Source organism: Microtus pennsylvanicus, chromosome 22 (assembly GCF_037038515.1).
Source record: "Microtus pennsylvanicus isolate mMicPen1 chromosome 22, mMicPen1.hap1, whole genome shotgun sequence".
Classification (NCBI taxonomy): domain Eukaryota; kingdom Metazoa; phylum Chordata; class Mammalia; order Rodentia; family Cricetidae; genus Microtus; species Microtus pennsylvanicus.
Window position 1 is genome coordinate 14,495,839 of NC_134600.1, and position 24,545 is coordinate 14,520,383.

Below are 24,545 nucleotides of genomic sequence, written 5' to 3' on the forward strand. Positions count from 1 at the left end.
GGATCAGATTGATTCAACGCAAAAAGTTTTACTCCTGTAAAAACTGCAAAACATATACCACACTAAGTTTATTATTTCACTACAGTATGATTATTCCCATGTTTTTGAAGAGTACACTCCTTAAGTTTACAGTTTCTCTCCAGGATGTTTGTTTCATGTATTTGGAGATTGTTGTGCCAAAGGATTTGCCAAACAAATTCCATTCACAAGATTCTCTCCCATCTGAGTTCTTTTCTGCTTTTGAAGATGAATAAGACATGAAAAGTCTTTTCCAAGCTCATTTCACACATACTGTTTCGCACTTGTGTCTGTTCTTTGATGCCTTTGGAGAGCACTGTGTTGAACAAAGGCCTAACCACACTGATTTTATTCATAGGGTTTCTCTCGAGTATTAGATCTTTTTTGCGTTTGATGATTACAATGTTGAGAAAAGGTTTTACCACACTGATTACATTCATACGATTTCTGTCCAGCATGGGTTCTTTGATGCCTTTGAAGATGAAAGCGTTGAACAAAGGACTTACCACACTGATTACATTCATAAGGTCTCTCTCCAGTGTGTGTTTTTTTATGTGCTTGAAGATTGCTGTGGTCTGAGAAGGCCTTACCACACTGATTACACTCATAGGGTTTCTCTCCAGTATGTGTCCTTTTATGCCTTTGAACTTGAGTATGATGTGCAAAGGCCTTACCACACTGATTACACTCATAGGGCTTCTCTCCAGTATGTGTTCTTTTGTGATTTTGAAGAGTACTGTAGTGAGCAAAGGTTTTACCACACTGACTACATGCATAGGGTTTCTCTCCAGTATGTGTTCTTTTATGTCTTTGAAGAGCACTTTGTTGAGCAAAGGCCTTACCACACTGATTACATTCATAGGGTTTTTCTCCAGTATGTGTTCTTTTATGACTTTGAAGTTGACTATGACATGCAAAGGCCTTATCACACTGATTACATTCATAGGGTTTCTCTCCAGTATGTGTCCTTTTATGACTTTGAAGTTGACTATGACATGCAAAGGCCTTACCACACTGATTACATTCATAGGGTTTCTCTCCAGTATGTAATTTTTTATGGAATTGAAGAGCACTATGGTAAGCAAAAGCCTTACCACACTGATTACATTCATAGGGTTTCTCTCCAGTATGTGTCCTTTTATGACTTTGAAGTTGACTATGACATGCAAAGGCCTTACCACACTGATTACATTCATAGGGTTTCTCTCCAGTATGTGTTCTTTTATGTATTTGAAGAGCAGTGTATTGAGCAAAGGCCTTACCACACTGACTACATTCATAGGGTTTCTCTCCAGTATGTAATTTTTTATGGAATTGAAGAGCACTATGGTAAGCAAAAGCCTTACCACACTGATTACATTCATAGGGTTTCTCTCCAGTATGTGATCTTTTATGCGATTGAAAAGCACTGTGGTAAGCAAAAGCCTTACCACACTGATTACATTCATAGGGTTTCTCTCCAGTATGTGTTCTTTTATGCAATTGAAGAGTACCGTGACGAGCAAAGGCCTTACCACACAGACTACATGCATAGGGTTTCTCACCAGTATGTGTTCTTTTATGCTGTCGTAGAATATGGTTTCCAGCAAAGGCCTTACCACACTGATTACATGCATAGGGTTTCTCTCCAGTATGTGTTCTTTTATGCTGTCGAAGAGTACCCTGTTGAGCAAAGGCCTTACCACACTGACTACAGGCATAGGGTTTCTCTCCAGTATGTGTTCTTTTATGCTGTCGAAGAGTACCCTGTTGAGCAAAGGCCTTACCACACTGACTACAGGCATAGGGTTTCTCTCCAGTATGTGTTCTTTGATGTGTTTTAAGAGCACTGTGTTGAGTAAAGGCCTTACCACACTGATTACATGCATAGAGTTTCTCTCCAGTATGTATTCTTTTATGCAATTGAAGGTGATCATGACGTGCAAAGGCCTTACCACACTGATTACATGCATATGGTTTCTCTCCAGTATGTGTTCTTTCATGTATTTGAAGAGCAGTGTGGTGAACAAATGCCTTACCACACTGGTTACATACAAAGTGTTTCTCTCCAGTATGTGTTATTTTATCAAATTGAATATTACAGGGCTGTGCAAAGGCTTTACCACACTGATTACATTCACAGGGTTTCTCTTCAGTATGTGTTCTTTTGCACAACTGAAGAGCATTGTGATGAACAAAGGTTTTATGACACAGATTAGATTCATTCTCAATATCATGTGTTCTTTTATTCCTCTGAAGCTGACTGTCATATGCCAAGGCTTTAACACATTGAGGATGCACTGAAAGTTTTTGTCCAGAATTATTTCTTTCAATCCTGAAAGCATAATTGGAACATATAAAAGTGTTATCACATTCCATACAGTCTTGAACCTACATATCTCTATGTATTACTTTTATAATTTAGTCCAATTGTAAATAGAAATAAGATATTAAGGTTTCATAACTGTTTAAACTCATGCTTTCTTCTCTAATTAAGGGTTGTTTTGCATTTTTAAGACACCTGTCATGGTAAATTCCTTTATTATGTAGTATAACTTTTCACATTTACAGAAACATTTTTCGATTTGACGTATTTCTCATATTTGAAGAGAACTGGATAACCTCAGATCAACTTTATTACATTCATAAACTGTCCTATACTATGAATCATACTACATTTGCTAACTGAACTAGGACAATCAGAAGTATTTGGACAATTCTAGAACTCATGTGGCTTCTCTGCACTGTGAGTTTGTTTATGTATTAGCAGTGATATGTGAAAACCAATTATTTATATAGTTGAATCAATTTCTGCAAGGGTACTCAACATGGGGACTAACGCTTTCTTCTAATTGTTTACAGAGAGAGGTATGATGCATTTTCCCATATTCCTATGCTCATAGGCTTGCATGGAGAGTAATATATTGTATAAACAGTAAAGGAAGAATCACAAACAAAAAATTTCCACACTGAATTATCATGGTGTGACATTCTGGTCCTCGAGATGTGTGGTAGAGGTATTAAAGTTTCTGTACAACAACTGCCACTTAACTCTGACTGCTTCTGCCACCAATCTTAACATAGAAATAAGAAGTATATGAGTAATACAAGATTTACTATGTGCTCTCGGTTTAGTAAAAAGTCTTGCAGATATACTTATCATCACTTCAATGTGTACACATTTTGTATTATGAGTAGCAAGAAATATGTGGATTGGCAGTTCTACAGCATAGCTCTCATGGTGCTATGATTCAAATGGTGATATCTGTTTAGCCATTTCTCACTTGCCTTTTTAATTAAAAGAATGCCTGAAATGCAATTCACCTACATGAAATTTTATAAGAATTTTTCAGAAGTTAATAATCATACATGCACTTAAAGCTATGCTTATTCACACTGTTGTCTTTATTTAAAATCTTCTAGGACACATTATCATTTAATCAGAGGCTCATTGTTTACAGCATGCACAAGAAAATTACCTTCCATGTCTTCTAGAACGTTGACAATGTTCTTTACTATTATGTTCTTCCCAAATGTATTCTAAAATGCAGTACCAGAAAATGTATGTTATAGTATTGAATACTGTGCAACATTTATGTAGCTATTTTAAGTAAACCTTAGAACCATGCCTGCATTATTCACCTCATTCTTCTTCTCTTTTCTAAATCAAATTATTGAAGAACATCATTATCCAAGGAAAAGTTGTCCCTTTATTTTGAAACATGAAGGAAATTCATTTTTACCTATAGTAGTGAGGTTCCTGTAGGTCTCCAACATCACATCTTTGTAGAGATTCTTCTGGGAAGGATCCAGCAAATTCCACTCTGCTTCAGTGAAGTTGATATGCACATCATCATAAGTCACTGCCTTCTAAAATATGCCATATATGATAGTGACAACATTGTAAATGTATACTTCTTTGATAGTATAGTCATATAATTCTGGTGTTCCCTAATCATATTCCAAGACATAGACAGTCATTTTAGAAGGAAATTGAAAGGAGAGTTTTCTCTGTCATTTCTGTACTCTTTGAATGAGATATCACTTTACAAGAGAAATACCTATTGGCAGAGAGAAGTTGCAGGAGGTCCTTCCACTCCTCCAGGCTATAGCCACTGAGATACCAGCCCATTGGGGCGTGGTCTCTCTCCCTTTAAAAATGCAGCCACTTCCCTCTCCTCTCTCTCTACACTTCCTGCTCCGCTGGTGACTAGACTCCCTTCTGGTTGAGCAAAGGGCTGTTGTCTGGGTCGGTGATTTGTAAGCTTTTTCCCCTTTAAATAAATACCACCCTTTTAATCATAATTCCAAACTCATGTGGCATTGTTTGTGACTTATGCCTTCACCTGTTGTCCCACTTGGGGTTCGAACCCATGACCCTGAGATGAAGAGTCTCATGCTCTACTGACTGAGCTAGCCAGGACCTCCCGTAACAGAGAAAAACAGCGAAAGAGATCAACAGTTCATAGTACAAATTTTTATGAAGATTAACTAACTACAAATAGAAAAATAAGTTGGACAAACTGGGTGTATTGACTCATGCCTTTAAGCTCAGACCTTCAAAAGCAGAGGCAGGTATATTTTTCTCTGAGTTAAATGCCAGACATGTCTATGCAATCAGGTCCAGGACAGGATAGTAAGACCCTATCATCCAGGAAGTGGTGATGCATGCCTTTAATCCCAGCAATCAGGAGGAAGAGTCAGGTGGGTCTCTGTGAGTTTGAGGCTAGCCTGTTCTATGAGAGCTAGTACCAGGACAGGCTTCAAAGCTACAGAGAAACCCTGTCTCAAAAATCAAATAAACAAACAACAAACAAACAAAAAGGCACTGTCTCCATTGCAAAGATCAGTGAATCAAGCAAGAATAGAAGAACTCAAAAGTTTTTAGTGAATTTCCTACAAAGAAGTATGCATTCACTCCACTTCTCTATTTATCTTCCAAACATCCGAAGGGCCCTATTTAAACTGTAATACCATTAACATTTTACAAACAGAGCTTTATGTTTAAACAATTACAAATGGACAGATGAAAACATTAGCAATATAAATCTTGCGCATAAGTAATCAACACAAGCTGGGAGAGAGATGACTGAGTAGTACCTAGCTTTTGATGGTCTTGAATAGATGTGGCAGAATTGCCAGTACTTATTAGGGGATCATCACTATCCATTATTCCAAGTTCACAAACTCTGAGATCCTTTGATCATGTTGAGAACCAGGTACCCATGTGGTGCATAGCCATGCCGATGCATCAAATTGTGTTATTAATTTTAAAAATGTAATGTAAGCATAACAAGCAGGAAGAAGTTCATGCACCTACAATTCAATGACTCCGAATGCTTAGGAAGTACTAATGTCACGCCTACTAAACGACTTCCAGACCCTAAAATGGGGAAAAAATCTACTTCTATCATAACCAACACAGACCAGAATACCAAAGAGCAGATAGAAACCAAGGAACCAAACGTGCATCCAACAAAGACAAACAGAGATACTGGCACCTAGACCTGCAGTCACCTCAGACCCAGATACCCAACAACAGCACAATAACATGATCAACAACAGACAGAACAATATGTCACTACCATATTCAAACTCTCCTACTACAGCACACCCTGAATATTCAAACACAAAGTACAATTAAGTTAGATCAACTCTGAAGATGTTTTATGTCCTTAAGAAGGAAGTGAATGAATTCTTTAAAAAAGCAGGGGAAAGATAAATGAAATCTTGGAGAATAATAATAAACCCCTTAAAGAAATTCAAACAAGCAAACAGTTGACAGAAATGAATAAATCAGTTCAAGAAGTGAAGTGAAAATTGAAATAGGAGCATGAAAAAAATGCACACTGAAGGATTCTGGAGATAAAAAACCAGACAAATGAAAAGGAAAAACTGGCAAATTAAGGTAAAGTCTATCTTATCTTTGTGAGTCTAAACTTTTATATATAATTTACACACACCATAATTAAGGAAAATGTTAATGATATAATCGTTTACAACTCAATCAAAAAACCCAGGGCATAACATTAGCCTGGAAGGTCTGTGGCAGCAAAAGCAGAGCCTCTTTTCCAAAGTAACAAATTTTGAAGTCAAGATACCTTTAAAGTATGCGTGGGGTTACCATAGCAACCCCCAAATCAATGTCTCATTCTGTAGTCCAAAAATTCAAAGAAAGCACAATGTGTAACCCAGACTCTGTGTGTATTTTCTATCTTTTTAAGCCCATTAATTGTTTTACTTATTTTTTTCTTTAAGAACCTTAGTGTAAATTCCTTCAAAAACCATTTTTAATCCATGTCTCTGTCAATATTTATCCTCTCTGTCTTAAGCCCATGGACATTTATCAAATAAACTATCACAACCCCTCAGAGGCCTTTTTATCTGAATGTTTTTACTATGTATCTGTAATCCTTTTCTGATGAGGAGTGTTTCTGTAATTGGAAGCTGCATTTGACTTCCATTTTTGTGCTTTTACAACCCCTCATTTTTAACTTTCTTAGGGTTGATGTGGACGTAGTTGCCTAACATTTGGTGTCCTCATGTAAATGGGGACTACACTTTCATCTTCTGGCTGCCTAGAACCAAATAATCACACACAAACTATATAATTACATCAGCATTTTTAAACTGCTTAAGGCATATTCCTAGATTTTACATGTTCAATTCATCCATTTCTATTCATCTATGTATCACCATGAGTTTGTGGCTTACACATAATGTTTTGTGATATTTCTATCATCTTCAGTGAATACGTGGCATCTCTTTGATCTTCCCAAATAGTACACCGACCAGTCTGGTCTGTCTTCATTTAAAAAAAAAAACAAGGATTCATCCTGTTGGCTCTGGATCATTGGGCTACTGGCGGCCCTGCTTAGTTGCTGAGGAATCCCATCAGGACGGGTGAGTGTGTGCTATCCAGGGGCGGACTGTCCCGGAAGAGAGCACAAACCCCCTCCCCCAGCTCCTTCTGCAGGGCTGTGTTTCTTTCCCACGACCCAGCCCCCCCAGCACCCCTCCCCAACCCTGCCCTGCTGTATGCTAGGACCAGTGCTCAAGTACAGTTTTAAGCTCCTAACCTAAGGCGACCCACCCAGAGCGGTGAGTGCCTGCCTACCGGGCAGACCTCAGGGTCCCCTGTAAGGGAGCCAGGCACCTTCAGCTCTGGCGCCAGGCTTCCTGCACGCTCCTGGATACCATCCCCCCCCTTGCTCCATTCATCCTGTTGGCCCTGGATCATTGGGCTACTGGCGGCCCTGTTTAGTTGCTGAGTAATCCCATCGGGTCGGGAACGGTTCCTACTTCTACACTGAAGAGATATACCCAGAGAGTCAATCACAGCAAAGACTGGACCAAGAGACCAGGAATCTCCTGGCTCCATTTGAAGGAAGAGATGGGAAGGAGCCAATACAAGAATTCCTCCAACAACCTGAAAGGCAACATGACACCACCAGAAACCAGGGATCCCGAAATAAGAAGAATTGTACACCCTACTCCTGAAGAAATAGAAGAAATCGACTCAAAAGTTAACTATATGAAAATAATAGAGGACCTTAAACAGGAGGTGAAAAACTGCCATAAACAATTAGAGATTACAAACAAAAAGGTAGAGGAAATGAATAAATCGCTCAAAGACACGCAAGAAAACCAAGAGAAACAAGAAAAAGCAATCAAACAGGTTAGGGAAGCGGTTCAAGACATGAAGAATGAAATGGAAGCAATGAAGAAAGCACAAACCGAGGGAAGAATGGAGATGGAAAATCTGGGTAAATGAACAGGAACGACAGAGACAGGTACTAACAACAGATTACAAGAGATAGAAGAGAGAATATCAGACACTGAAGATACCATAGAGAAAATAAACACACTGATCAAAGAAAACAGCAAAACCAACAAATTCTCATCACAAACCATTCAGGAAATTTGGGACACAATAAAAAGACCAAACCTAAGAATAATTGGAGTAGAAGAAGGAGAAGAAGTGCAGCTCAACGGTACAGAAAATATACTTAATAAAATTATAGAAGAAAACTTTCCCAACCTGAAGAAAGAAGTACCTATGAAGGTTCAAGAAGCATACAGAACACCAAATATGCTGGATCAAAAGAAAACATCCCCTCGCCATATAATAATCAAAACACAAAATATACAGAATAAAGAAAGAATATTAAGAGCCGCAAAGGAAAAAGGCCAAGTTACTTATAAAGGTAAACCTATTAGACTTACACCTGACTTCTCTATGGAAACCATGAAAGCCAGAAGGTCCTGGATAGATGTACTGCAAAAACTAAGAGATCATGGATGCAAGCCCAGACTACTATATCCAGCCAAGCTTTCGTTCACTATAAATGGAGAAAACAAAATTTTCCAGGATAAAAACAAATTTAAACAATACGCAGCCACAAATCCAGCCTTACAGAAAATTATAGAAGGAAAATCACTAACCAAGGAGTCCAACAATGCCCACAATAACTCGGTCAACTAGAGACCTTTCACCAGCGCATCTCAAAGAAGGGAAACACACAAACCCTACTACTAAAAGAGTGACCGGAGTTAACAACCACTGGTCATTAATATCACTTAATGTCAATGGACTCAACTCACCTATAAAAAGGCACAGACTAAGGGATTGGATACGAAAACAGGATCCAACATTCTGCTGTCTACAAGAAACACACCTCAACCACAAAGACAGGCACCTACTCAGAGTAAAGGGCTGGGAAAAGGCCTATCAAGCAAATGGACCTAAGAAACAAGCAGGTGTGGCCATACTAATTTCTAACAAAGTGGACTTCAAACTTAAATCAATCAGAAGAGATGGAGAGGGACATTTTATACTCATAACAGGAACAATTCATCAGGATGAAGTCTCAATTCTGAATATCTACGCCCCTAATATAAAAGCACCCACGTATGTAAAAGAAACATTACTAAAACTCAAGGCAGACATCAAACCACACACACTAATAGTAGGAGACTTCAACACTCCTTTCTCACCAATGGACAGGTCAATCAAACAGAAACCTAACAGAGAAATTAGAGAATTAATGGAGGTAATGAAGCAAATGGATCTTAACAGACATCTATAGATTATTCCACCCGAACAGGAAAGAATATACCTTCTTCTCTGCAGCTCATGGAACCTTCTCGAAAATTGACCACATACTCGGTAGCAAAGCTAACTTACACAGTTACAAAAAAAATATTAGTAGCCACCTGCGTCTTATCAGATCACCATGGATTAAAGTTAGAATTCAACAACAATGCTACCCCCAGAAAGCCTACAAACTCATGGAAACTGAACAGTCAACTACTGAACCATACCTGGATTAAGGAAGAAATAAAGAAAGAAATTAAAGTCTTCCTTGAATTCAATGAAAATAAAGAAACAACATACTTCGGGCTGGGGGGAGACTTAATTGGGGGAGGGGGAGGGAAATGGGAGGCGGTGGCGGGGAAGAGACAGAAATCTTTAATAAATAAATAAATTAAAAAAAATAAAAAAAAAAACAAAATTAAAAAACAGTAAAGTTCCCTTGGGCCTGGCTTCACATTTGAGAAATCATCTTCTGCACCTCCTTTCAGGGCCAGAGCAGAGCCATTGTTTGAAGGTGGTGGTGCAGTGGCTGGTTCACAATAGACGCACAAATATTTACTTAATAAATATCTTAAAGTAAAAAAAAAGAAACAACATACTCAAACTTATGGGACACTATGAAAGCAGTGCTAAGAGGAAAGTTCATCGCACAAAGTGCCCACTTAAAGAAAACAGAGAAAGCACATATTGAAGACTTAACAGCCCACCTGAAAGCTCTAGAAAAAAAAGAAGCAGACTCACCTAGGAGGAGTAGAAGATTGGAAATAATCAAACTGAGGGCTGAAATCAACAAAATAGAAACACAGAAAACAGTCCAAAGAATCAATGAAACAAAAAGCTGGTTCCTGGAGAAAATCAACAAGATTGATAAACCCCTATCCAAACTAATCAAACGGCAGAGAGAGAACACGCAAATTAATAAGATCAGGAATGAAAAGGGGGACATAACCACAAACACAGAGGAAATTCAGAGAGTCATTAGATCTTACTACAAAAGCCTGTATGCCACTAAACTGGAAAATGTAAAAGAAATGGACACTTTTTTAGATAAATACCATTTACCAAAATTAAACCAGGACCAGGTGAACAATCTAAACAGACCTGTAAGTCGCGAAGAATTAGAAGCTGTTATCAAAAACCTCCCTACCAAAAAAAGCCCAGGGCCAGATGGGTTCAATGCGGAATTCTACCAGAACTTCCAAGAAGACCTAATTCCTATACTCCTCAATGTATTCCACAATATAGAAACAGAAGGGTCACTACCAAATTCCTTTTATGAAGCTACAGTTACTCTGATACCAAAACCACACAAAGACTCAACCAGGAAAGAGAATTACAGGCCGATCTCACTCATGAATATCGATGCAAAAATCCTCAACAAAATACTGGCAAACCGAATCCAAGAACACATCAGAAAAATTATACATTATGATCAAGTAGGCTTCATTCCTGAGATGCAGGGCTGGTTCAACATACGAAAATCTATCAATGTAATCCAGCATATAAACAAACTGAAAGAAAAAAACCATATGATCATTTCATTAGATGCTGAAAAAGCATTTGACAAAATTCAACATCCATTTATGTTAAAAGTCTTGGAGAGATTAGGGATACAAGGGTCATACCTAAATATAATAAAAGCTATATACAGCAAACCGACAGCTAACATCAAATTAAATGGAGAGAAACTCAAAGCCATCCCGCTTAACTCAGGAACACGACAAGGCTGTCCACTTTCGCCATACCTCTTCAATATAGTGCTGGAAGTTCTAGCTATAGCAATAAGACAACATAATGGGATCAAGGGGATTCGAATTGGAAAGGAAGAAGTTAAACTTTCGTTATTCGCAGATGATATGATAGTGTACATAAGCGACCCCCAAAACTCCACCAAAGAACTTTTACAGCTGATAAACAGCTTTAGTAATGTGGCAGGATACAAGATCAACTCCAAAAAATCAGTTGCCCTCTTATACACAAAGGATATGGAAGCAGAGAGGGAAATCAGAGAAGCTTCTCCATTCACGATAGCCACAAACAGCATAAAATATCTTGGGGTAAATCTAACCAAGGAAGTGAAAGATCTATTTGATAAGAACTTTAAGACATTGAAGAAAGAAATTGAGGAGGATACCAAAAAATGGATGGACATCCCTTGCTCTTGGATTGGGAGGATCAACATAGTAAAAATGGCAATTCTACCAAAGGCAATTTATAGATTCAATGCAATCCCCATCAAGATCCCATCAAAATTCTTCACAGATCTGGAGAGGACAATAATCAACTTTATATGGAAAAACAAAAAACCCAGGATAGCCAAAACAATCCTATACAATAAAGGATTGTCTGGAGGCATTACCATCCCTGACTTCAAACTCTATTACAGAGCTACAGTAATGAAAACAGGGTGGTACTGGCATAAAAACAGAGAAGTCGACCAATGGAATCGTATAGAAGACCCGGATTTAATCCCACAAACCTATGAACACCTCATTTTCGATAAAGGAGCTAAAAGTATACAATGGAAGAAAGAAAGCATCTTCAACAAATGGTGCTGGCACAACTGGATGTCAACCTGTAGAAGAATGAAAATAGACCCATATCTATCACCGTGCACAAAACTCAAGTCCAAATGGATTAAAGACCTCAATATCAGCCCGATAACACTGAACCTGATAGAAGAGAAAGTGGGAAATACCCTACAACAGATGGGCACAGGTGATCGCTTCTTAGGTATAACCCCAGAAGCACAGACATTAAGGGCAACATTGAATAAATGGGACCTACTAAAACTGAGAAGCTTCTGTAAAGCAAAGGACACTGTCACTAAGACACAAAGGCAACCTACTGACTGGGAGAAGATCTTCACCAACCCTACAACAGACAAAGGTCTGATCTCCAAAATATATAGAGAACTCAAGAAACTAGACTTTAAAAGGCTAATTAACCCAATTAAAAAATGGGGCGCTGAACTGAACAGAGAATTCTCAACAGAAGAAGTTCAAATGGCCAAAAGACACTTAAGGTCATGCTCAACCTCCTTAGCGATCAGGGAAATGCAAATCAAAACAACTTTGAGATATCATCTTACACCTGTCAGAATGGCTAAAGTCAAAAACACCAAGGATAGCCTTTGCTGGAGAGGCTGTGGAGGAAGGGGTACACTCATCCATTGCTGGTGGGAATGCAATCTTGTGCAACCACTGTGGAAGTCAGTGTTTCGGTTTCTCAGGAAATTCGGGATCAACCTACCCCTCGACCCAGCAATACCACTCTTGGGAATTTACCCAAGAGATGCCCTATCATATGTCAAAAGCATTTGTTCAACTATGTTCATAGCAGTATTATTTGTAATAGCCAGAACCTGGAAACAACCTAGATGCCCTTCAGTGGAAGAATGGATGAAGAAAGTATGGAATATATACACGTTAGAGTACTACGCTGCGGTAAAAAACAATGACTTCTCGAATTTTGCATGCAAATGGATGGAAATAGAAAACACTATCCTGAGTGAGGTATCCCAGACCCAAAAAGATGAACATGGGATGTACTCACTCATAATTGGTTTCTAGCCATAAATAGGGGCCACGGAGTCTACAATAGGCGAGTCTAAAGAAGCTAAGTAAGAAGGTGAACCCAAGGAAAAACATATAGTTATCCTCTTGGATAAGGGAAGTAGACAAAATTGCCGGGGAGAAAAGTGGGATGTTGGGGGTGGGGTGGGATGGGGGTAAGGGGAAATGGGGAGAGAAAAGGTAGAAGGAAAGGAGGGGGGACTTGGGGAAACAGGAGGATCGGGATAAAGGAAGGTTGGATAGGGGAGCACGGAACCCCATTTCTTAGTTAAAGGACCCACTTTAGTATGGGCAGGAGACTTGACCCTAGAGGGGATCCCAGGTGCCCAAGCTGAGGCCCCCAGTTAGTTCCTTGGGCAGCTGAGGATAGGGAACCTGAAATGACCCTATCCTAGAGCAATACTGACGAATATCATGCATATCATCCAAGAACTTTCATCTGGCGATGGATGGAGATAGAGACAGAGTCCCACACTGGAACACTGGATAGAGCTCCCAAGGTCCCAAGGAGGAGCAGAAGGAGGGAGAACATGAGCAAAGAAGTCGGGACCACGAGGGGTGCACCCACCCACTGAGACAGTGGAGATGATCTATTGGGAGCTCACCAAGGCCAGCTGGACTGTTACCAAAAAAAGCATGGGATAAAACTGGACTCTCTGAACATGACGAACAATGAGGGCTGATGAGACGCCAAGGACAATGGCACGCGGTTTTGATCCAACGCAATGTGCTGGCTTGGTGGGAGCCTAGCCAGTTTGGATGTTCACCTTCCTAGATATGGACTGAGGGGGGAGGACCTAGGACTTACCACAGGGCAGGGAACCCTGACTGCTCTTTGGACTGGAGAGGGAGGGGGAGGAAAGTGGGGGGAAGGGGAGAGGGGTGGGAGGAGGGGGAGAAGAATGGGAGGAGGGGGAGGGAAATGGGAGGCTGGGAGGATGTGGAAATTTGTTTTTTTTTTCTCTTTCTTTTCATTATTCTCCTTTTATCAATAAAAAAATACATAAAAAAACAAGTAATAAATGCTGGAAAGTAATGAAATTGCTCTCCAACTAAAATCAGGTCCTTTTTCATAATTGGGACTCCACAGTCCTATTTTCCTGTGCAGTGCACACTCAAACCTGTTGCTTATATTCTGGACTGAGGTAGACAACACTCTCCACATGCAAATCCTTTTCCTTTACCTGTAGTGGATATTCAGTTTTATAACTCAAATTTATAACTTTGAAACTGGTGATAGAATCATTTAATTTAAGATTTTAAGTTGTAACGTACGACAAGGTCATTGCTCAGGCGAGGAGAAGACAGGGACCAAATCCTCTTATGCCAAGATAAGATAGATAGTGTCAAAAAAATTTCTGAAATACTAGAAGTACAATGGTTCTAGAATGAATATGACTTCCTAGGGAGAAATCACTCCACATGTTTGAGAGATCAATAAAGGAAAAATCATTTAAAAATATTCACATACATCTCTGACTAATGCTCAAAGAGAACTCAGGCTAGAATATTTTTTTTGCATTTCACTTATTTTCTTATCCTTATGTCTTTCAGGTTCAGGCTCCACACTCTGAACAATTTAAATAGGGGTGGAAGGCTAAAAGTCTACCCACCTTGACAGATGGAAGACTTACACAGTAAAGTATTCGCAGTATTATTTCTTTCTTTATTTTTATTTTTTTATTTTTTATTTTCAAGACAGGGTTTCTCTGTGGCTTTCTGGAGCCTGTCCTGGAACTAGCTCTGTAGACCAGGCTGGTCTCGAACTCACAGAGATCCGCCTGACTCTGCCTCCCAAGTGCTGGGATTAAAGGCGTGCGCCACCACCTCCCGGCTCCAGAATTATTTCTTACATAAACCAGTGACCTTAAACAGTAAGACCATCTTCAGTGACAGGATCATGAGATGTCAGACTTTTCTTCCATTTTTACAAGCTTTTCATTAGCCTCTTAAATGAGTTGATGGCCCTGATTTTGGTACATTTCTATCCAGAGTTACAAGATGGAGATTGCAGGGGATGTGAAGGATAGGAAAAGTATAAGGCAGAAAAGATAAAAACAGGTTAGGGAAGTCTTGCACAAGCTATGTCTCATGTAAAGTAAATTTCGTAAGAAGAATAGATTTGGGCTGGAGAGATGGCTCAGCAGTTAACAGAATTGACTGCTCTTTGAGAGGACCTGGGTTCAATTCCCAGTACCCACGTGACAGTTTCTAAATGTCTGTAAATCCAGTTTCCCAGGATCTGATACCTACATACCAACACATATAAAATAAAATAGAATAACTCATAAAATATCCACTATTTATACTGTCTGAGAAATAACTTGGGGCTCTTTCATATTGACTTTCAGTCCTCTCAATCTGTTTTATGGTTCTTTCTTCATTTCTCTTAATCTAACATTTCCTCATCCTCAGCATCCCTTCCCAGAGAACCCCCAGGCAAATTATGTTGGACAGACCATATGGGGTATGCAACTATGCTTGAACAAAATTTACTGCAGTTTCTGTATGATGCTGCTTTTGATACAAGGAATTACTTTGCATATTCTGTCCATAAATTAAGAGCTTAGCTGGATAGAGCCTTACACTTTAGGGCACCTTTTTAAGATTTAAATGTAAAGCAAGGGCTTTCTCTTTAGCTGTGTAAAATCCTTGAAAATCCCTCTTGCTTTCACTACTGGACAGCCATCTGAAACAACCTAGTGCTATTTCCTGAACAAAAACATCGATTTTTTTTCATTCTTTTTATGTGTTTTTTTTTTTGTACTGTAGATTTGAAGGAGTCAGAGGTAATAACCATCAGGCAGAAATAATATTTTGTCTAAGATATCAGTCCATTAATTTTTAATTCTGCCTTAGTCACTTTCTTGGGACATGGAAACATTAAGAAAGATTGGGGGCCAAAGTGTCACACAACTGATCTCCAGCAAACTTTATGAAGTTTTCTAAGCTCCTGTACTAACTTACCAAGCAAAAATAAATCAATAGGGCCACAAGGAATAAAGCCAGGCTTGGGATGAAGGGACCAGAACAAGGTGAGGTTATGAGAGCAATCAGAATTATTATATCTTTATCAGAAACAGAAAACAATGGTAATTTCCAGGATCAATACAGTGTAGTTTCCAGGATATCATTAAGACTGCAAGCTATACAGGGAATACAGGATTGTGGTCTCAGACCAAGTGTACTGTTGAACTTCCATACTTCTGTGACCACTAAGGGATTACTCAGAGAAACACAGATTAGCCTGAATGACTCATTGCTCAAGGGAGTGCATCACCATGTCAGCAACTTAAAAAAGCACACTGTGCCCAAGGAGCCATGGATTTTAATGTGTAATAACTAAGACACATGTCTCTCACAGTAGATGGGCCAATCCAACTCCTTTTTCCCTGCAGAGTCTTTTGCCCACTAAAATCCTATAACCTTGACCTCCACTGCCTGCCACTACTCTCAATACTCCTGTCTTTCAGGTCCTACAATGACAGTCACTTAAGCTCTGTAGAGTTTTCTGTGACTTTTGCCATCTAAAGTTCTGTTAGCTTGAAAATTCTTCCACAGTCAATATTCCCAAGTCCATTGCAGCAACAAAACCACTTTTATGGTACCATTTTTATTCCAACTTGCTTCTTTGTTCCTGTGATTAACGTATCTAACCTAAAGCAACTCTGGTAATGGACAGGTTGATTTGTTTGTTACCCCTAAGTCAGAATCCACCACTGTGGGAGCTTAGGATAGGAACTCAAGTTAATCACTGAAGGCAAAACATTTGGAACCATTGTTTCCTGGTTTTCTCTTGTGCTTTGTCACTGTTTTCTGCTCAGCTAGCCCCTTAATCAGCCCAGACCCACTTGCTTAGAGACATTGCCGACTCAGTGGAAGAGTCTTCTTCCAGCACCAATCATCAATCAACATAATCACTTTCACACTGAAATCAGACATTCTGATCTAAGCACACACTCAACTGATAATTCCTCAGATGACCCTAGGCTTTGTCTTGTTGACAGCTGAGGCTAATTATCACACAGAGACAATATTGTATGAGAATTTTTTTTGTTTGTTTTTCAAGACAGGGTTTCTCTGTGGTTTTCCAGCCTGTCTTGGAACTAGCTCTTGTAGACCAGGTGGTCTAGAACTCACAGAGATCCTCTTGCCTCTGCCTCTCAAGAACTGAGATTAAAGAGTGCACCACACCGCCTGGCATGAATTTTTTTAAAGAACCAAAAATATAATGTATTATTCCTGTCAATCACTTAAGCAGCACCTAACCATGAGGATAACAACAAATGGAAAACACAGATTGCCAGAAAATGGAAAGAGAAAAGGATCTAAGATCAAGAAGAGAAAACTAAAACTGTCACTCCACAGAAACTATTCAAAACAAAAACTTAAGGAACTGATAGCAGAGGAAATAATCTGAATACAAATTGATGAATGTCCGTCATTTTTGAAATTTTAAGGATAAAATTAGATTATGGTTCAAAAAAATCAACATAGATGACACCAATGCCAAAACAAGACTCAAAGACAGATCTATGAATATATATTATGGTCCCTTAAACAGGAATTACAAGATTCTAGTCAAAATCAAATTCCAGAAAATCACTGGCCATCACTCATCCTGTACACTCCAGTTCTCTCCTTTACCGATAACTGAAAAAGGGTTGGGTAAGATGGGCTCTTCCTCCAAAATTCAAAAGATTCAATCAACAGCCAGGGGAGGTGGCACACACCTTTAATCCCAGCACTCGGAGGGGGAGGCTAGTGGATCTCTGCGAGTTCAAGGCAGGCCTGATTTAGAAGAGCTAGTTCCAAGACAGGAACTAAAAAAGCTACAGAGGCTAAGCGGTGGTGGTGCATGCCTTTAATCCCAGCACTCAGAAGGCAGAGGCAGGTGGATCTGTATGAGTTTGAGGCCAGCCTGGTCTACAAGAGCTAGTTCCAGGACAGGAACCAAAAAGCTACGGAGAAACCCTGTCTCGAAAAACCACAAAAAGAAAGATAAAAAAATAAAAAAGCTACAGAGAAACCCTGTCTCGAAATAAAAAAAAAAAGATTCACTTGACGCCATCTGATATTTTTGCTTTGTGGAAATAATTTTGATTACTAAAAGGATTTCATTCAGTTATGATAAAGAAAATGATGTCTGTTAGGATCACTTAGACACCATTTCATTTCCTAAAATTGGTGATTGCCTCTAAGTCTGTATCAGAGTGAGAAAGTATAAACTTTTTAAATGAAATTTCAAGAGAACAGATTTTTAAAGAATCACTGTACACGTGAAGTAACTGGCTTTACTCTGACTGCTTTATAAATCACAATTTTGAAAACAAGGTTATTCCTATTTTTTGAGTATGTTTGTGCATGAGACAAAAGGCCTGTGATATACAAAACAATGATTGTCAGATCTCTTGGATTGGGAATAGTAGACATTTGTTAACCTGCAAACTTGAATGTAGGTTTAAACTTGGGTCATCCGCAGGGAAAAAAATATGTGCTGAGCCACCTGCCAAATGCATAGTAAATTTTATCAAATAATCCAAGTCTTTCTCAGATTAATAAAAAACAAGAAAAACAAAACATGAATAAAGAAGTAAAGCCAGGCGGTGGTGGCACATGCCTTTAATCCCAGCACTTGGGAGTCATAGGCAGGCAGATCTCAGTAAGTTTGAGACCAGCATGGTCTACAAGAGCTAGTTCCAGGACAGGCTCCAAAACCACAGAGAAACCCTGTCTGAAATACCAAAACAAGAAAAAAAAGTAAAGAAATGATTTTTGGGAATATGTGGCATCAGAATTAAGATGATATGTAAGGTAAATATGCAGCATTAAATGAATACAACTCAATAACTTCATCTAACAATCTATAAGAGGAACGCTAATCACAAAGTAACATTCACAGTGGAAACACTCAGAATGCTCGTTGGGGTTGTGTGTTAATCACATCAACATTTAAGTAGCAAAGACTCAAATGTGAAGATAGCAACAGCTGGAACACACAGATATGCTAGGAAATGGAAAGAGGTAGGCATCTAAGATGATAAAACAATCTGCACAGAAACATCCCCCACACCTCAAACTTAAGGAACTGAAGATGTAAGAACTTTTCTGAATAAAATTGGTGAAGGTCCATCATTTTCAAGAAAATGAATAATAAATTATATATCAGTTGTAGATTACAAAAAATCATATACAGATTCACATAATATGCTTTCTGCGTTTTTCACAAAGATCCATCAATCAAGAATGTGTACAATGTTTGCGAAAGAATAAAGGTGTGAAAGAGGAAAAGCTGTGAACAAAAGCAGGAATAGTAGTCAATTTTTAATCCAAAGACCAAAGTAAACTTAGGCAAGGAACAGTGTGATCTTGGTTATTGCTACCCAGCTATCTTTGATTATATGTGTACAGAAATTAAATAAACATAAACTGTACAACTTTCACAAAGATATCTCAAAGAGACCCTTAAACTGTTGTTTCTGACCTTCAGTTACTGATCTGTCTTCTGAGATGCAGCCACATAATAAAGATGTTCTCTTGGCAAATAGAGAAGATCTCTTGTTACAGCTCTCCAGATCTGTGTGCTATCTTCTGGTGGAAGGGAAACACAGTCCTACCGATGTCCAATCCCAAAATAACCTAAAATATGATTTAAAATCTGCTTCCTGCTACATGCATTATGGCAGAATTGGTGGATTGTGCCCTATCTACCTGGCTATCACAATGCACACCTGAGAAATCTCTGCACATCAGAAACTCCTTTTGGTCCCCTTTTTAAGCTTCACTGGATCACACCATTGTGGCAAGTGGCAGAATCACATTAACAGAATTCTACTCAAGTATTGCTCTACCAGTTCCTAAAAAGTTTGTAATCTTTAGAACAGAAACCTGAAATTGGAAAGCAGTATTCAGATAGTCAATATTGTAGAAATTAGAACTTCAGTTTTCTAATCTCTTCCCACTACACAACAAAAGCAGTGCCCATGTGTATACTCTGGACAGAGATACAACCAGCATCATATCTTTCCATTCCAGGGCTGCAGAGTCTCCCCTTCCCCACTAAATCTACACACAAGGAGGCTCAGAGAACAAGGGCCACTGCCAGCATGAACCACATGGACCAACAAAACTGCAGTCTGGCTCATGATCCTTCCAAGTCACAACAGAAATAATAGTTCAACAGACCTGCTCTATACACCACCCCCACTCAGTATAGGATAGCTTGTGGTCCTCCTTAAAGCTACCTACTACAGAGGCAGAGGAGAGTCATGGAAAGAACCCACAAACTATCTGGCCCTGGTACTCTTGATTGCCAATGCTTCCCAGAATTCCCTCATTGGCTAGGACCCTCCCAGCTGGGACTCACAATATTAGCAGCTCCTCTACTGGAGGATCAGAGATCAAATGACTCAGACAGCACAGCCCTTCCAGTTCTGCCCTCCCAGCCCAGCAGACAGGGCCCCATTTTAAAAACTTTGTATTTAGCACACATTATTCCACTCTCCTAGAGCACACACATCCGGTTCCTCATTCAAAGTGCAGGGTCCTTTGTGTGCACATTCCATTACACACTCACTTTCCAGTGCAGCCATCACCTTGTCTGAGAGATGCAAAATTTTGGAGAAATTCAGGTCACATTCATAAAGTAATTACTCTCACTGTGTAACTGTGGTTAGTTTGTAACTGTTGTCAAAATGACAGACCATGAATTAGAAAACAATCCAGGCATATTAGGACTTGAAGGCAGCAAAGAGAATGTAAATATGACATAGTTTTCATCTCAAAAATTATTTTGAAAACTGGAAACACACTTTATGGCCATGTGCTCCAGAGACTAGGGATTTGAATTCATGCACATTAAAGATTTCTGATATATTTTATCTAAAGATGAATGTCTTAATGCAGAGATGTAGCAGTGCTTTTAAGCAGGGCCACAACATTTTCCCTAGATCTTCTACTTTAGATGAACTTCTGTAAATAGAGCAATTAGGTTTAAAGATATGGTCAGTCCCTTTCCAAGATTCTTCACTGCTCTGGTCTGTGGACTGCAAACAGTGGTCAATCAGGACAATCATAGAGCATCTACAATTGACTCCATCATTCCACATTGCTAATCTCAACTTCTATTGAAGGACGAAAGCTCTCACCCTCAGTCCAACCTTTTTGCTTCTGCCCTGTGTCTCCACCAGCTTCAAGTTGGTCAGTGAGCTCAACTTTGCACAGGTTCCTCTGCGTCTAAGTCCCCCAATAAAAGCCAGAATGATTAGGAGACACTCATTAACTACTCTATTTTTCTTTCTCATTGACAAATCAAGGTCCAACACGTAAGGAGTTACAGGACTGTTTTCTCAGCACTAGGCAGCAGAGGAAAGATTGATTAGGAGTTCAAAATGATTCTCAATTACACAGCATGAGGCAAGCCTACACTATAGGGTACATTGTTCTACACAGAAATCAATAGTCAACATCACTTGAAAGAAATAAAATCCCACTATTATTGACTTTGAAATGTTGGAGAACAGAAACAGAAACAAGAGCAGCAATACACTCAAAGAAAACATCTGAAAATGACAACAATAAGTGATTTTTTTAAATTGCAAAAGTAGTACTAGCACTTTTAAGATTAAATAAAACTTTCTATATTGACTTTGAAAGAGTCTTCTCTTTCTATAAGAAAGGAGATGTCATTAATAAGAGTAGATTGATGGTGCCCATATACATATGCTGGCTGCTGAGATCTGTAACCTGACACATAAGAGTTACTCAATGGCCTGTTTCTCAGATCTCTGAGTTGACATAACTGTGTCAAGCAAGATCAACCGCATCTGAAGAGGATAGTGGCCTAATTGCAAATTCAATGTTCATTGGCCCAAGATGACCTTCCCAATCTGTACACCCACACAAATGATCTGCATTCATTCACATGGCATTAATTTAATAACACATGCTGGGAAATTACAAATTCACTGAACCTACAACAATCACACCCTTTTTTATAATGGTGGCTTCAATAGTTGATTGCCTCCACTGTTTCCCCTACAGTATACACAATAAACTATTCCTCCTATTCTGGTCTGAAGACAGAAGGTCTTCTCCATATGCACATCCTTTACTGTGACTGCATTGCATAGTCAACTACATGACTCAAAAGCTTAAGTCCAAAACTGTGAGGTTTTACAGTCATATTTTAGGGGAATTTTGAACGTATAATATACCAAGGACACCTGAGTCAAAATAAGAATTTGTCTCAGAAACTATTTTTCTAACAGGATGGAAATGCAGCTGTTCTAGAATAAATGTGCCTTTCCATTGAGAAATTACTTCATATACTTAGGAGATTAATAAAGAAAGACTTCTTTTATGATGGTATACATCAATCTCTGGCTAATGCTTAAAGAGGAGCTAGCTAGACAGATTCCACATTTGCTGTTGTCCTTAAGCCTCCTTTGGGGACAGGCTCTAGGTTACACCTTGAACAATTGAAATAGAAACAGACAACTTACCAGGCTAGACATTTAGGCAGATAGGAGAGTTACAGAGCAAGTATATTTCCAAGATAATTTCTTATGTACACTGGTGACCTGAATCAGCAGATCATGCTTCAGTGACAGGGTCCTGAGTTGAAGGTCACAGGGGATGACAAAGTTAGGAAAAGTAAAATGGGAAAAGTTAAAAATTTAGGGTGGGGAGGTCTTGCAGGTGCCTAGTAAGCTTCCCAAGAAAAACAGCAACTTGCTGGGCATTGATGGCACACACCCTTGCTGAGCCAAGGGACCTCTATGAGTTCAAGGACAGCCTGGTCTATTCAGTGAGTTCCAGGATAGTCAGGACAGTCCTACAGAGAAACACGGTTTCAAAAAATTTCATAAAAAGGAGTAAAAGCAGAATAGCATCTTGGATACTTCCAGAGGGGAAATGGAAGGAAATGGGAGAAGTATAAGAAGTCAGTAAAGAATATCATGTGAATTTGGAAAGAGGTTAGTCAGACAATTCTACTCAATTGGAACACAGGTTATCTCGAAAACTTTACTAAGAGCACAGTGGCCTGGGAACTGATAACCATAGCTCCATATGGTGAAAGGGCTGGGTTCTTGGGCCTGAAGGAACCCTTCCACAAAGGCCTTGGCACCAGACCATTACCAGCTCTCCAAAGCATATTCATTGTTTTAGAGAAGAAGCTCTGTCTTATTATCAACACATCAGGTCCTTAGGGAAACTCACAAGGCTTAACCCCAAGGCTGTTACCAGATCTCCTAGAAATGTCCCTGCTCCCTGCCTGAGGGAATAAATAAAACCCTTGATTGATCAGGTAACACCTTCTCACAACACTGTTTTTCATTTCAAATATATGTCACCTGGTGTCCTATAGCCCATCTGGAAAAACTGTGCTTTTCTTTTTTGTGTGGTTTTTTTTTTTTTGTTTCTATGTTTTTTGAGGATTTCTCTGAAGCCTTTTTTGTTTGTTTGGTTTTTCGAGACAGGGTTTCTCTGTGGCTTTGGAGGCTGTCCTGGAACTGGCTCTGTAGACCAGGCTGGTCTCGAACTCACAGAGTTAGACCTGCCTCTGCCTCCCAAGTGCTGGGATTAAAGGCATGCACCACCATCGACCAGGGAACTGTGCTTTTATTAAGAAGAAAACTGGAACTTTGAGACACATCAGGCCTTGAGGTTGTTTGGGAACCTGTAAAGCCTCCTTGAAAGCTTGCAAGAGGGTTTTTTTTTTCATATGGGGATGTGCCTGGTGTCTGGTTTTAGATCAGTGGTGGCTTCTCTGTAGTAGTTTGGAGCTAAATATCTGGAAAATCCAGTTGAACAAAGTGTGCCCTAGCATCCTAACCTCTAACAGCCCTGATTAAAACACATTTATCTTCTGGGTGATTTAGAGGCAGTCCTCCCTCAGCTAATTCTACTTTGTGAGACTGAACTATTTCCAAGGCATTGGAATATCCTTTATATCAGCAATTCAACTCTTCTACGTGGCAGCTTAGAAGTGCAGCGCTACCCAACAGGTGAGCTGCCTTGATACCGTCCACGTGGTTAAATATGTATAGAGATTGTATGTAAGGTTAAATGCAAAGTGCTCATTTTGAGAAGATACTGGAGAAACTAGGCCTCTCTGAGTATGACGTATTGAAGTTGAGAAGAAAGATGTTTGTACACACAGCACCCTGCTCCCAATTCTCTAAGCGCATTAAGCCCACACCATTAGGTCTAAGAATTAACAGGATCACATGGGACTTCCTGAGGCAGGGAATATGGCGGCAGGTTTCCACACAGATCCCGCAAGGACGCACCATGCTGTCTGCCGCACCTCACCCTCCTCCTCACTATCTGGAGACAGCATTGCCCCGCTCACCATGTTGTGGTTCCCCAGATCGCCAAAGCTCTCAGTTCATCATCTCCCTGCAGCAGCAACTGTACCAAGGCACAGGAAAACAATGGCAGAGGCTCCTTGGCAAAGCCGAGTCTGAAGGCGGGTGCCCAGAAGAGCCCTGCACTGTTGCTGACTGGCAGGTCACCTGGAGGGCCTGATTGGCTGGTGGGTGTGAGTGGCAAGAACACTGTCCACAGGGCTACAGTGTGCTTAAAGACACAGTACAGTGGTTCCTGGCCATTCCTTCCACGCCAGTCAAAGATCTTTTCTAGATTGGCCACGCTTTGCATTTCAATAGCACTTGCCCCGTGCTCCAAAAGGAGACACTGTCACAATCTTGCACTCCATAGGAACTTTCCCTTTTTCCTCCAGGACACAATGTGGCTAGGTAGCTTGTACTGTGCACTGTGCTGTGCTAGGTGGAGCAGTGATTTCTTGTCCTACAGGGGGAGCAGTACACAGAATATTAACAGGTAAAGATAACTTTAAGGTCACAAAAGAT

At 39.7% G+C, this 24,545-nt stretch overlaps 1 protein-coding gene across 1 annotated transcript; it reads right to left on the reverse strand.

Moving 5' to 3' along the window:
* Positions 1 to 366: 366 nt before the first annotated feature.
* Positions 367 to 24,013, reverse strand: LOC142839822 (uncharacterized). The gene is made up of 4 exons (XM_075956204.1): positions 23,981 to 24,013; positions 3,741 to 3,867; positions 3,477 to 3,537; positions 367 to 2,332 (listed from the first exon to the last, which is right to left on the reverse strand). The coding sequence occupies exons 1-4, from the start codon at positions 24,011 to 24,013 to the stop codon at positions 367 to 369; spliced, it is 2,187 nt and encodes a 728-aa protein (XP_075812319.1).
* Between the last annotated feature and the right edge of the window lie 532 nt (positions 24,014 to 24,545).

Coding starts and splice junctions, on each gene's coding strand:
- LOC142839822 (XM_075956204.1), bottom strand. CDS start 24,013: ATGCTGTCTCCAGATAGTGAGGAGGAGGGTGAG. Junction 3,868..23,980: donor ATAGTGAGGAGGAGGGTGAG/GTGCGGCAGACA, acceptor GGCATATTTTAG/AAGGCAGTGACTTATGATGA. Junction 3,538..3,740: donor CAGGAACCTCACTACTATAG/GTAAAAATGAAT, acceptor ACTGCATTTTAG/AATACATTTGGGAAGAACAT.